The 15000-nt window shown below is 51.8% G+C and overlaps 1 protein-coding gene across 2 annotated transcripts in view; it reads right to left on the bottom strand.

Moving 5' to 3' along the window:
* Positions 1–15000, bottom strand: part of col4a2 (collagen, type IV, alpha 2) — a 65338-nt gene that overhangs the window by 14060 nt on the left and 36278 nt on the right. Inside the window, exons 6-29 of one of the 2 annotated variants that reach the window (XM_079732130.1) lie at positions 14905–14949; positions 14074–14190; positions 13556–13624; positions 12789–12824; positions 12478–12531; positions 12212–12247; positions 11990–12031; positions 11769–11843; positions 11529–11582; positions 11307–11354; positions 11193–11228; positions 9700–9744; positions 9309–9360; positions 8179–8292; positions 6273–6422; positions 5073–5144; positions 3782–3933; positions 3089–3161; positions 2715–2821; positions 2244–2427; positions 1583–1633; positions 1377–1451; positions 799–897; positions 1–207 (exon numbers count right to left, since the gene is read on the bottom strand). The exon at positions 1–207 is cut by the window's left edge and continues 15 nt beyond it. In XM_079732130.1, the coding sequence (XP_079588256.1) occupies positions 1–207; positions 799–897; positions 1377–1451; positions 1583–1633; positions 2244–2427; positions 2715–2821; positions 3089–3161; positions 3782–3933; positions 5073–5144; positions 6273–6422; positions 8179–8292; positions 9309–9360; positions 9700–9744; positions 11193–11228; positions 11307–11354; positions 11529–11582; positions 11769–11843; positions 11990–12031; positions 12212–12247; positions 12478–12531; positions 12789–12824; positions 13556–13624; positions 14074–14190; positions 14905–14949 (1993 nt within the window). The remainder of the gene's footprint in view (positions 208–798; positions 898–1376; positions 1452–1582; positions 1634–2243; positions 2428–2714; positions 2822–3088; positions 3162–3781; positions 3934–5072; positions 5145–6272; positions 6423–8178; positions 8293–9308; positions 9361–9699; positions 9745–11192; positions 11229–11306; positions 11355–11528; positions 11583–11768; positions 11844–11989; positions 12032–12211; positions 12248–12477; positions 12532–12788; positions 12825–13555; positions 13625–14073; positions 14191–14904; positions 14950–15000) is intronic. The other variant, XM_079732131.1, reaches the window with a different exon arrangement.

The following is a 15000-nucleotide window of genomic DNA, read 5'->3' as shown; positions in this document are numbered from 1 at the left end:
CGCCCTGGTCTCCGGCCGGGCCCTGGTCCCCCTGCAGGCCCGGGAGTCCTGGTTCCCCGGGGCCCCCCGTGGAGGCCCCAAAGATCTCCCCGTGCTGCCCCTTCACGCCCGGCCCCCCGTCCCGGCCCGGGAAGGCGTTGACCCCGGGGTACCCCTTCACCCCTGGCGCCCCCGGCTGGCCCAGGTCTCCACGAGGACCAACGAAACCTGGGGGGCACGACAGAGTTCTGTTCTGCTCATCACACAGAGACCCCCCATCACACAGAGACCCCCATCACACAGAGACCCCCATCACACAGAGACCCCCATCACACAGAGACCCACCATCACACAGAGACCCCCCATCACACAGAGACCCACCATCACACAGAGACCCACCATCACACAGAGACCCCAATCACACAGAGACCCCCCATCACACAGAGACCCCCCATCACACAGAGACCCCCATCACACAGAGACCCCCCATCACACAGAGACCCACCATCACACAGAGACCCCCCGTCACACAGAGACCCCCCGTCACACAGAGACCCCCCATCCCACAGAGACCCCCCATCACACAGAGACCCCAATCACACAGAGACCCCCCATCACACAGAGACCCCCCATCACACAGAGACCCACCATCACACAGAGACCCCAATCACACAGAGACCCACCGTCACACAGAGACCCCCCGTCACACAGAGACCCCCCGTCACACAGAGACCCCCCGTCACACAGAGACCCCCCATCCCACAGAGACCCCCCATCACACAGACCCCCCACCAGGTCGTGCCCGGTCCCGGTCCCTACCCCTGTTTCCTGGGAGGCCGCCTCTGCCTTGTTCTCCCCGATCTCCTTTGTCTCCCCTGCCTCCTTTGAGGCCTTCGGCTCCCTTCTGCCCCACGGGGCCTGAGGGGAGGACAGAATGACATCAACATCAACATCATCAACATCAACATCAACATCAACATCAACATCATCATCAACATCAACAACATCAACATCAACATCATCATCATCATCATCATCAACATCAACATCAACATCAACATCAACATCATCGTCAACATCATCGTCAACATCAACATCGACATCATCATCATCATCAACATCAACATCAACATCAACATTAACATTAACATTAACATCAACATCAACATTAACATTAACATCAACCTTAACATTAACATTAACATTAACATCAACATCAACCTTAACATTAACATTAACATTAACATTAACATCAACATTAACATTAACATCAACATCAACATCAACCTTAACATTAACATGCTTCACATGGAACAGCATTAACATCGTTAACCTGCTTCCCATTGAGCCACATGCACTCCCATAGAGGCTGAAGCCAGAAGCCATCTCCCCGTTACCTGGCATGCCTTCCAGCCCGGTTGGACCGGGGTACCCTGGCGAGCCTGGGGGTCCTGGGGCAACGTCGCAGTCTCCTGAGGACATGAAAACACCTTTCAGCACCACGTCAGCTCACAGGGAGGAGAAACACACCGTACAATATCACTGAGGATCCTCCAATCAAATGTCATGCAGGCTATAATCAGGAAGAGGTTATACCAGCTACCTGGGACGTCATACTGCCCTCCGTCTCCCCTGGGAATAGTACTACAGCCGCCTTTCAGTGCAGAGAGAGAGAGAGAGAGGAGGAGAGAGAGGTAGGAGCAGGGAGAGGGAGGAGGAGGGAGGAGGAGGGAGGAGGAGGGAGGTGGACACAGAGATGGACGCGGCAGTGGGTTCATGATTATTAAAAAGTAGAAGCATGATCTCAAACACTGTGTCAGGCTGGTTTGAGTCCGCAGCCACTGAACCAGGCTGCTCATGAAGAGAGAGGTGCATGATGGGAATGGATGAGGGAGCCAATGAGGACACACACACCACCAGGAAAAGCACTATAACTTACTCTTACTCCGTGAAACTCCACGATGCTCTCCATACTGAGGAAGTACTGAGGTCAAGAGTACTGAGGAAGTACTGAGGTCAAGAGTACTGAGGTTCAGAGTACTGAGGTAGTACTGAGGTTCAGAGTACTGAGGTAGTACTGAGGTTCAGAGTACTGAGGTCAGAGTACTGAGTTTCAGAATACTGAGGTCAGAGTACTGAGGTAGTACTGAGGTCAGAGTATTGAGGTAGTACTGAGGTCAGAGTACTGAGGTAGTACTGAGGTCAGAGTACTGAGGTAGTACTGCGGTTTAGTACCACCCCCCCCCCCCCCCCTCTCTCCTCACCTGAGGTTCCTCGGGGCCCCTCGACCCCGTCGTAGCCCGGCAGACCCTGGTCCCCTGGGGGCCCGGCGCGGCCCTTGGAGGCCCCCAGGACCAGTCCTGGGTACCCCTTCAGCCCGGCTGCGCCCTGGGGCCCCTGGAAGCCGCGGTACCCCTGGTCCCCTGGCTCCCCAACCGGGCCCTCGCCCTGAGGGAGGAAACAGCAGGGAGTTACTCCTCCTGGGAGAGGAGAGGAGAGGAGGAGAGGAGGAGGAGGAGGAGAAGAGGAGGAGGAGAGGAGGAGAGGAGGAGGAGAGGAGGAGGGGAGGAGAGGAGGAGAGGAGGAGGAGGAGAGGAGGAGAGGAGCAGTAGAGGAGGAGGGGAGGAGAGGAGGAGAGGAGGAGAGGAGAGGAGGAGGAGAGGAGGAGGGGAGGAGGAGGAGAGGAGGGGAGGAGGAGAGGAGGAGGAGAGGAGGAGGAGACGGGGGGTACTGACCTGGGAGCCACGCGCCCCGGGGAACCCTGGGGTCCCGAGGTGACCCGGGACCCCCTGCACCCCTGGACTCCCTGACGGCCCGGCCTCACCCAGATCCCCCGGGTACCCTGCACACACACACACACATACACACACATTAACACAAACACACACACACAAACACACACACACACACACATGCATACATACACACACAAGCACTCACACACACACAAACACAAGAGGACATACACACATTACCACACACAGACGCACACGTAAACACACCCACAAACACACACCCACATTAACACACACACATAGACACACACAAGGACACACACACTCACACACACACAGGGGCGGCGGTCTCCCCCTGGGGAGTCTCGACTCACCTTTCTGCTTCGCTGAGGTCGTGGGGCCCCTCCTCCCCTTTGGCCCCTGCAGGCCGCTGGGGCCAGGGGACCCCTACCAGGAAACACAGGACATCAGCCTCTACAGGGGCCACGGCACAGGGGCCACGGCACAGGGGCCACGGCACAGGGGCCACGATACAGGGGCCACGATACAGGGGCCACGATACAGGGGCCATGATACAGGGGTCACGATACAGGGGCCACGATACAGGGGCCACGGCACAGGGGCCACGATACAGGGGCCAAGGCAGTGGGGCCACGATACAGGGGCCACGATACAGGGGCCACGATACAGGGGCCATGATATAGGGGCCACGATACAGGGGCCACGATACAGGGGCCACGATACAGGGGCCACAGTACAGTGGCCACAGTACAGGGGCTACAGTACAGGGGCCACGGCACAGGGGCCTCAAAACAAGGGCCACGATACAGGGGCCACGATACAGGGGCCTACTTGAGGCCTATGGGGCCTACATGGGTCCTATTGGGGGCTACATGGGGCCTGTTGGGGCCTACATGGGGCCTGTTGGGGCCTACATGAGGCCTATGGGCCCTACATGAGGCCTATGGGCCCTACATGAGGCCTATGGGCCCTACATGGGGGCTACATGGGGCCTCCATGGGCCCTGTGGGGGCCTATGAGGTGCATAAAGAGGTTTCTTTTCTCACAGGTAGTCCACTGGCGCCCTGGGGTCCTTCCTCGCCGTCGTCGCCCTGCTGTCCGATCTCGCCGCTCATGCCGATGTTGCCATGCTCGCCGGCGGCCCCCGGGGGCCCGGTTTTGGAGTGGACAATGCTGCACTCGCACTGCCCGTGGTCCCCTGGGGGCGCAGAGAGTCATGAGACCTGGCGCCCTCCCTCAGCTAACCTGCTAATGTAGGAGCTAACCTGCTAATCTGATAAGACGAAGCTAACCTGCTGAGGAAGAGGCTAACCTGCTGAGGAAGAGGCTAACCTGCTAAAGAAGAAGCTAACCTGCTAAATAAGAAGCTAACCTGCTAAAGAAGAAGCTAACCTGCTGAGGAAGAGGCTAACCTGCTAAATACTGGTACTGGCATACAAGGCAGTCGATGGAACTGCCCCTGCCTACCTCCAAGCATTAGTAAAGCCACACACCCCAGCTCGATCCCTCCGCTCAACTACCTCAGCTAGACGTCTGGTACCGCCATCGCTAAGAGCAAGCAAAGGTCGATCAGCAAAGTCACAACTTTTCTCTGTTTTGGGACCTCAGTGTTGGAACGAGCTCCCTACCGATGTCAGGACCGCAGAGTCGCTCACCAGCTTCCGCAAAAGACTCAAAACTCACCTGTTCAGAGTTCACCTCGACTCTGCATAGAAACCAATGCACAGCCACCATTGAATGTTGTACGTCCTGGCACTTGTACATTGCACTTATTCAAGGTACTTAATTGTGTAGCATCTACAGTAGCTGCTATCGTTGCTTTACACGGGGAATGGGTTAGCCTAGCGATTGTAATACTTGCACTTGGTTCTATGAACGTCTTCACTGTACCGACAGCGATATATTGTTTCACTTCTTATGACAAATGTACTTATTATAACAAATGCACTTATTGTAAGTTGCTTTGGATAAAAGCGTCTGCTAAATGCCCTAAATGTAAATGTAAATGTAAATAAGAAGCTAACCTGCTAAAGAAGAAGCTAACCTGCTAAAGATGAAAACTAACCTGTTAAAGAAGAGGCTAACCTGCTAAAGAAGAAGCTAACCTGCTAAAGAAGAAGCTAACCATACTACATTGGGGGTTCCACAGAACCTTCTGGAAGTTGTCTTTGTGAATAGGGCCCGCCCCTACACACAGTACTGTGCTCTGATTGGATGAGCCTGGAGAAGGTTCTCCAGGTGAAGGAGAGCGTGACCTGGAGCCTGGAGAAGGTTCTCCAGGCCTAAAGAGCGTTACCTGGAGCCTGGAGAAGGTTCTCCAGGTGAAGGAGAGCGTACCTGTATCTCCCTTAGAGCCAGCAGACCCAGGTCTTCCTCTCTGCCCCGGGGCGCCCTTGAAGAACTCGAACCCTGTGGAGATACCAGAACCTCATGACTCCTTCTCCTCTCCACTGGGAGCCAAATCCAGACGAGTTGTTCTAATGAGTGGTGAACTGCTCCAACAAACCATGGCTGTAATCTCATGTTCTGTTCTATCTCACATTCCTGCTATTGCACCTGATAACTTCTCATTGTTATGGGAACAAGAGAGCAGAGGATCTCCAAGGCCATTGGTCCACAGACCTCTCATTGTGTAAACCTCCATATCACACCGAGGTCTCTGCACATTGACTGTGGACTGGGGGAGGTGTGTAGACTGGGAGAGGTTTGTGGACTTGGAGAGGTTTGTGGACTGGGAGAGGTTTGTGGACTGGGAGAGGTTTGTAGACTGGGAGAGGTGTGTAGACTGGGAGAGGTTTGTGGACTGGGATGAAAGACAAGCAGGTGAAGGCACAATATTGACCAGGAGAAAGCAGGCTCCGTTTTACTGCTGGACCTTAGTGCAGTTCTCAGTGAGAGGTTTATGACCATCAGTTCAACGTAAAAGAACAGAACTGCATCAACAATTTCTGCATAGGTAGTCAGTGTTTGAGGAAATACACATGACATCATCATAGTTCAACACATCCATCATTAGTCTTCATAAGGAGAGGGGCCAGAATATGTTTTTGTTGACATAGTATTTGCTTGATTTAGTGCAGCCTACACTGACACCTGCTGGTGAAAGGAAATTTGGATATTCCTCCAGGGTTTATTATTACAAAACAAAGCAAGAAGCCTTTGCAACAGATCATGTTTCCACCTCAGTCTTTCTGTCTGTATGTCTGTGTTTGTGTGTTTTCTGTGTGTGTGTGTGTGTGTGTGTGTCTGTTTGTGTGTCTCTGTGTGTCTGTGTGTCTGTCTGTGTGTCTGTGTGTGTGTGTCTGTGTGTCTGTGTGTGTGTGTGTCTGTGTGTGTGTGTGTCTGTGTGTGTGTGTGTGTGTGTCTGTGTGTCTGTGTGTGTGTGTGTCTGTGTGTCTGTGTATGTGTGTGTGTCTGTGTGTGTGTGTGTGTCTGTGTGTGTGTGTGTCTGTGTGTGTGTGTGTCTGTGTGTGTGTCTGTGTGTGTGTGTGTGTCTGTGTGTCTGTGTGTCTGTGTGTCTGTGTGTGTGCCACCTACATGATCCTTTGGGTCCCTGGAGACCAGGGGGTCCCGGGAGCCCGGAGTACCCCTGGGGTCCGGGGGTGATGGCGGGGATCCCTGGCTCCCCGGGCGGGCCCTTATCTCCAGAGTCCCCTTTGTCCCCAAAGGGCCCGAAGAAGTCCCAAACTGTTGGGACACAATGAGAGGACTGGTCTGTCATCGGTCTCTCAGGTCACCGCTGACAGAGGTGGGAATCCATCACACAGGTAGTGGAGATCACCACCTGTACCTTAAGACACCTTAATGCACCTTCAGACACCTTAACGTACCTTAAGACACCTTAATGCACCTTCAGACACCTTAATGCACCTTCAGACACCATAACGTACCTTAAGACACCTTAATGCATCTTCAGACACCTTAATGCACCTTCAGACACCTTAACGTACCTTAAGACACCTTAATGCACCTTCAGACACCTTAACGTACCTTAAGACACCTTAATGCACCTTCAGACACCTTAATGTACCTTCAGACACCTTAACGCACCTTAAGACACCTTAATGCACCTTCAGACACCTTAACGTACATTAAGACACCTTAATGCACCTTCAGACCTCTTAATGCACCTTCAGACACCTTAATGTACATTAATGTACCTTCATGTAACTTAACGTACCTTCAGGCACCTCAATGTACCTTCAGACACCTTAATGCACCTTCAGACACCTGAATGCACCTTCAGACACCTTAATGTACCTTAAGACACCTTAATGCACCTTCAAACACCTTAACGCACCTTAAGACACCTTAATGCACCTTCAGACACCTTAACGCACCTTAAGACACCTTAATGCACCTTAATGCACCTTAAGACACCTTAATGCACCTTCAGACACCTTCAGACACCTTAACGTACCTTAAGACAACTTTATGCACCTTCAGACACCTTAATGCACCTTCAGACACCTTAATGTACCTTCAGACACCTTAACGCACCTTAAGACACCTTAATGCACCTTCAGACACCTTAATGTACCTTCAGACACCTTAACGTACCTTAAGACACCTTAATGCACCTTCAGACACCTTAATGCACCTTCAGACACCTTAATGTACATGAATGTACCTTCATGTAACTTAACGTACCTTCAGGCACCTCAATGTACCTTCAGACACCTTAATGTACCTTAACGTACCTGAAGACACCTTAATGCACCTGAAGACACCTTAATGCACCTTAAGACATTGTCATGGGCCTTAATGTACCTTAATGTACCTTAACGTACCTTGAGACACCTCAATGTACTTTCAGACTCCTTAATGTACCTTAATGTACCTTAATGCACCTTAAGACACCTTAATGCACCTTAAGACACCATCATGGGCCTTAATGTACCTTAATGTACCTTAATGTACCTTCATACACCTTGTAGCAACCAATAACGTAATAACGGCCAATAATGTAATAACTGACAATAACCTAATAATTTAAATCTAATCAAGCCAATAACATAATAATAAAGTTGTTGGGCCAATAATGTAATTACTTATTACGTTATTGGCTGGTTATTATGTTTTTGGCCTTGTCTTAAAAAAATCCTTCGAAAATGTAATAACTGAGCCAATAATGTAATAACTGAGGTACCACATTATTTAATTTTCAAATTCTGAGATTGATCTGATCTGAGAGACTGTCTCACTGATCTGAGAGAGTGTCTCACTGATCTAAGAGAGGCTGTCTCACTGATCTCCGAGAGACTGTCTCACTGATCTGAGAGACTGTCTCACTGATCTGAGAGAGTGTCTCACTGATCTAAGAGAGGCTGTTTCACTGATCTCTGAGAGCCTGTCTCCCTTATCTGAGAGGCTGTCTCACTGATCTCTGAGAGCCTGTCTCCCTTATCTGAGAGGCTGTCTCACTGATCTCTGAGAGTCTTACTGATCTGCTGTGGCTCCCCGGCTGGTCTCCCCGGGGGCCCCGGTGGCCCCTGATCTCCCTCCGGTCCTCTCGCCCCCTTGTGGCCGGTCTCTCCTGCGGGGCCCGTTGGTCCGGCTACAGTCAGACCCCGGGGCCCAAGAGAATCAGAGCATCTTTAGTCACAACCTACCGGAGAGCGCCGACAGACCAACTCCCCCGACAGGAGACGGAGAGCTACAGTTACCATGCTCGTATGCTCTGTATCTATATTAGAACATTAATGTAGGACATGAATGCCTCTGTGACAATCATTTTTATATCAAACAACTGTGTATTCAGTAACGCAATATACTGACCAATAAACTCACTTTTCCTATTCCTCTGATTGGAGTTGTGTTAATATAGGGGTTATGTACCAGTTGTGTTATAATATAGGGGTTACCGTACCAGTTGTGTTATATTATAGGGGTTACCGTACCAGTTGTGTTATAATATAGGGGTTACCGTACCAGTTGTGTTATAATATAGGGGTTACCGTACCAGTTGTGTTATAATATAGGGGTTACGTACCAGTTGTGTTATAATATAGGGGTTACCGTACCAGTTGTGTTATAATATAGAGGTTACCGTACCAGTTGTGTTATAATATAGGTGTTACCGTACCAGTTGTGTTATAATATAGGTGTTACCGTACCAGTTGTGTTATAATATAGGGGTTACGTACCAGTTGTGTTGTAATATAGGGGTTACCGTACCAGTTGTGTTATAATATAGGGGTTACCGTACCAGTTGTGTTATAATATAGGGGTTACCGTACCAGTTGTGTTATAATATAGGTGTTACCGTACCAGTTGTGTTATAATATAGGGGTTACCGTACCAGTTGTGTTATAATATAGGGGTTACGTACCAGTTGTGTTATAATATAGGGGTTACCGTACCAGTTGTGTTATAATATAGGGGTTACGTACCAGTTGTGTTATAATATAGGGGTTATGTACCAGTTGTGTTATAATATAGGGGTTACGTACCAGTTGTGTTATAATATAGGGGTTACCGTACCAGTTGTGTTAATATAGGGGTTACGTACCAGTTGTGTTATAATATAGGGGTTACCGTACCAGTTGTGTTATAATATAGAGGTTACCGTACCAGTGCCCCAGAATCCAGAGGAGATCACATCTCCAGGCTCCCCCCTGGTCCCCTGAAAAACAAGCAGTGTGTGAGTGGACTGTCAGACCCTCCTCAGGGTCACCTAGAGGTCAGTAAGGACCTCCTCAGGGTCACCTAGAGGTCAGTTAGGACCTCCTCAGGGTCACCTAGAGGTCAGTTAGGACCTCCTCAGGGTCACCTAGAGGTCAGTTAGGACCTCCTCAGGGTCACCTAGAGGTCAGTAAGGACCTCCTCAGGGTCACCTAGAGGTCAGTTAGGACCTCCTCAGGTCACCTAGAGGTCAGTAAGGACCTCCTCAGGGTCACCTAGAGGTCAGTTAGGACCTCCTCAGGGTCACCTAGAGGTCAGCGTTGGTCTGAGTTCTGCTCACCTTGACTCCGTCCCGACCGATAGGCCCCGCCTCCCCGGGGTACCCCTGAAGAGACACAGCAGCTCATCAGACAGACTACAGACATCACAGTACAGACATCACACTACACACCGTTCACCACACTTTAGAAATCAGACATCAGACATCACACTACAGACCGCTACATCATACTACAGACATCAGACATCAGACTACAGACATCAGACTACAGACATCAGACTACAGACATCAGACTACAGACATCAGACTACAGACATCAGACTACAGACATCAGACTCGAACATCAGACTACAGACATCAGACATCAGACTACAGACATCAGACTACAGACATCAGACTACAGACATCAGACATTAGACTACAGACATCAGACTACAGACATCAGAATACAGACATCAGACATTAGACTACAGACATCAGACTACAGACATCAGAATACAGACATCAGACAACAGACATCAGATTACAGACATCAGACTACAGACATCATACTACAGACATCAGACTACAGACCGCTACATCATACTACAGACATCAGACTTAAGTAATCCGATTACTGATTACACTAGTTACTCCTTAAAATAGGGCTGTATTGGCCCTGTCAACAATTGCTTCCCCCCGCCGTCAACAATTGTTCTCCCCCCGGTCAACAACTGGTCTTCCACCCCCGTGAACAGTTCTGCGCAGGGGTCTGGTAGGGTGAATTCGGGGGGGCCCCATCAGTACCTCTTGTATACAGGGCCCAGAATTTGGTACTACGGCCCTGGGTGCACGCACTGACACACGGCTTTCAACCGCTTCCGCCAACTTTTAATGTGTAGACAAAATATCACCGCGCGCTTTACGGGCCGATCACCGGACGCAGCTCCACATACACACACACACACACACACACACACACACACACACACACACACACACACACACACACACACACACACACACACACACACACACACACACACACACACACACACACATATTAGCGGCGGAATTAGTAGCGCGGTGCTGTGTGCATAACAACTGGTGGCGCGGACTCAGACAGACAGACACACACACACCACTCCATCGCTCTCAACGGCAATCGGTGATCCGGAAAAATAAAATAAAAATAGTTACGCACAGAGACTTTGATGAGTAACTTTAATCTGATTACTGGTTTGGAAATAGCAACGCGTTAGATTACTTGTTACTGAAAAAAGTGGTCCGAGGCCAGTAACGCGTTACTAAGTAATGCGTTACTGGCCTCACTGGCTACGTCATACTACAGACGTCAGACTACAGACGTCACACTACAAACCGGTACATCAGAGTGCATCATGGGATGCCTTGTTGCTGATGTATGTATGCAGTATGTGTTTTGTAGTTCTGTCCAACCCTAAATGATGTGAATTGACCGTAACCTAGGAAACACAGCAGCGCACCCATAACAACCGATCCCTAACGACTCATTACCCGACGACCTGAAACCAGGAGACACACGTTGTACACACCTTGGGTCCAGGCAGTCCGTACAGGCCGGGCTCACCCTAGAGAGAGGTCAGAGGTTAGAGTGCGTCAGGTCAGAGGTCAGGTGTTATGATGTGTGTGTGTGGGGTGCCGCCCACCCTGCCGCCGGGACCGCCCACCACGCCCGTCTCCCCCTTGTTGTCCGCCTGGAGTAGAAACACACACACTGAGACCACCGGGGTGTGTGTGTGTGTGTGTGTGTGTGGTGTGTGTGTGTGTGTGACTGTGAGTACGTGTCTGTGTTAGTGTGTTTGAGTTGTGCGTGCGTGCCTGTGTGTGTGTGTGAGTAGAGCTTATATCAAGAATAATCTTCTACTTACAAGTTCTCCCACTTCTCCCTTCAGCCCTTTCTCTCCCTTCCTCCCCTGAAACAACTAAAAACACAACGTCCGTTAGAAACACACCATCTGATAGGAACACATCGTCCGTTAGGAACACATCGTCTGTCAGTCCGTCCGTCCGTCAGGTGGCGACAGCACCCCCCTCTGATGCTCTTCAGTAGAACTCTCTAAAAGGAGCACACGTCTGCTGTATTTCAGCCTAGTTCCTTATTGCCCGACCTGGTTGCCAGTCGTGGGCCCTGTAAAAGGGTGGGTAGTTGAGTTCCCTTGGTGTCCCGGCTCGCCAGCGTCTCCCTGTGGACGGCGGGAGGATTGCAGAGAGATTTGATCAGCGGGATTCAGCCGGATCAGAGGGGCCAGATAAGAACGGTAACGATAAACTAACAGCAATAATGGGTAAACATAACATAATATGATATTGGGTTGTGTATTTTACTCACTCTCTCTCCCTTGACTCCTTTCAGTACTTTGGTCATGGTGCCCTGTGAGGAACACGGCGTTAACCACAGGACCCATTGGTGGCTGCTATGTGTGTGTTGAGGTACCAAGCATAGGAGTTGTACTCTTGTGTACTTTTACAATAAGAATGTAATAAAAGCAATTATTATTCTGATTCTGATAATCAATAAAGATGGTTAAAGGCTGCTCGATGAAGAGGTTACCTTCGGTCCGGGGGGGCCTGGGAGCCCGCGGGGGCCCTAATTAAAAACACAAAAAACAAGAGGTTAGAGTCAGAAAGATCAAAGGAGATACTTCAATACTGAGTTCTGTTTCAACACACACACACACACACACACACACCGCACAAACACACACACACGCCCACACGCACACAAACACACGTACCCACACACGCACACACACACGCACGCACGCACGCAGGCACACGCACACACACACACACACACACACACACACACACACACACCTTGGGTCCGGTGAGACCCCTGTAGCCTGGCCAGCCCGCCCCTCCTGATTGGCCCTGGAGGAAGAGGACAGTGAACAGAGTGCATGATGGGAGGAGGAGACACGACCATGTATGGAGACGCATGGAGAGAGATGGTACCTCAACATGTACGGCTGGTCAGTTAGGGGAGTCAAACACACACACACACACACCCACACACACACACACACACACACACACACACACACACACACACAACATGTACAACATGTACAGCTGCTCAGGGAGGGGGTAGAGGGCAGGGGGGCGATACGGTGGTTGGCTTAACTCACGTGCGGTCCAGGAGTCCCGGGGAAACCTTTATCGCCCTAAGGCAAGAACACAAACACACAGTCAGCCTCAAGGCCACAGGCGGACTGGAGGCACTGGGAGGGGGGCACTGGGACTGGAGGCACTGGGAGGGGGGCACTGGGACTGGAGGCACTGGGAGGGGGGCACTGGGACTGGAGGCACTGGGAGGGGGGCACTGGGACTGGAGGCACTGGGAGGGGGGCACTGGGACTGGAGGCAATGGGAGGGGGTCACTGGGACTGGAGGCACTGGGAGGGGGGCACTGGGACTGGAGGCACTGGGAGGGGGGCACTGGGACTGGAGGCACTGGGAGGGGGTCACTGGGACTGGAGGCACTGGGAGGGGGGCACTGGGACTGGAGGCACTGGGAGGGGGTCACTGGGACTGGAGGCACTGGGAGGGGGGCACTGGGACTGGAGGCACTGGGAGGGGGGCACTGGGACTGGAGGCACTGGGAGGGGGGCACTGGGACTGGAGGCACTGGGAGGGGGTCACTGGGACTGGAGGCACTGGGAGGGGGGCACTGGGACTGGAGGCACTGGGAGGGGGGCACTGGGACTGGAGGCACTGGGAGGGGGTCACTGGGACTGGAGGCACTGGGAGGGGGGCACTGGGACTGGAGGCACTGGGAGGGGGGCACTGGGAGGAGGGTCACTGGGACTGGAGGCACTGGGAGGGGGTCACTGGGACTGGGGCTACTGGGGTCACTGGAGGGGTGTGGTGGTACTGGGGTCACTGGGGGTCTCACCCTGAATCGCTCCATGAAGACGTGGAGCTCCAGCTCGTCTCCCTTGGCTCCCTTGCGGCCCGTCAGGCCCTGGGGGGAGAGAGCGTCGGGGGGGGGGGGGCAGCCAACCTATCAGGCTACCGTTGCATGCTATGCTAGGCTAGGCAGCCTAGCATAGCATGCAACGGTAGCCTGATAGGTTGGATGCTACAGTAGCATGCTAGGCAGCCTAGTTATCATCAGAGGGAAAGGCACATCAAAATTAACGGCAGCCTAGCATCCTACCGTTGCATGCTAGGCTGCCTAGCAAAGGATGCTACAGTAGCATGCTAGGCAGCCTAGCATGCTACGACTAGCTAGAGGTGCTACCAGCGCTACTCCCCCGACTCTAGCTCCGATAATAACATTGATAATGATAATAACCTTCATTTAAACGCTCTTATAAAACAGGTCTGACGATGAGTAACACGGAGGAACAAACAGCCCAGAATAAACAGCCAGAGCAAACAGGCAGAGCAGCAGAGCGCTGGTCCTCTTACTGGGAACCCCGGGGGGCCCTCACGGCCCCGGCGCCCCGACAGCCCCGGGTCCCCGCTGGTTCCGTTGCAGCCGTCGGCCCCTGGCCTCCCTCGGGGGCCCGCCGTTCCGGGGTGGCCCTGCAGAGGGTCACAGCAGGGGGTCAGAACCACACACACACACATAGAGACACACACACATAGAGACAAACATAGAGACACACACACACACATAGAGACACACACACATAGAGACAAACATAGAGACACACGCACACACATAGAGACACACACACATAGAGACAAACATACTGACACACACACACACATAGAGACACACACACATAGAGACACACACACATAGAGACAAACATACTGACACACACACACACATAGAGACACACACACATAGAGACAAACATACTGACACACACACACACATAGAGACACACACACATAGAGACAAACATAGAGACACACGCACACACATAGAGACACACACACACACATAGAGACACACACACATAGAGACAAACATAGAGACACACACACACACATAGAGACACACACACACACATAGACACACACGCATACACAAGGACACACAGATATACACAAACACACAGAGACGTACACTCATGCACATGTACACACACACACACACACATACAAACACAAACGCACACTCCCACACCCAGAGATATACATTCATGCACACACGCAGGACACACACCCACGAACAAACACACCAACAGACAACCACACACACACACAGACAGACACACACACAGACACACACACACAGACACACGGTTGGATGTCTCCACGGTGATAGGGCCGTAGCAGCAGACTCACAGGAATCCCGTCAGCTCCGGTGAATCCGGGAACGCCCATCATTCCCTGCGGAGAAGCCAGATGTTCAGTGTGATCAGGGGCCACGACACAAGGACC

Source organism: Pollachius pollachius (genome assembly GCF_949987615.1).
Source record: "Pollachius pollachius genome assembly, chromosome: 3".
Lineage (NCBI taxonomy): Eukaryota > Metazoa > Chordata > Actinopteri > Gadiformes > Gadidae > Pollachius > Pollachius pollachius.
The sequence above is the reverse complement of the archived record's forward strand: the minus strand, read 5'-3'. Positions and strand labels throughout refer to the sequence as shown.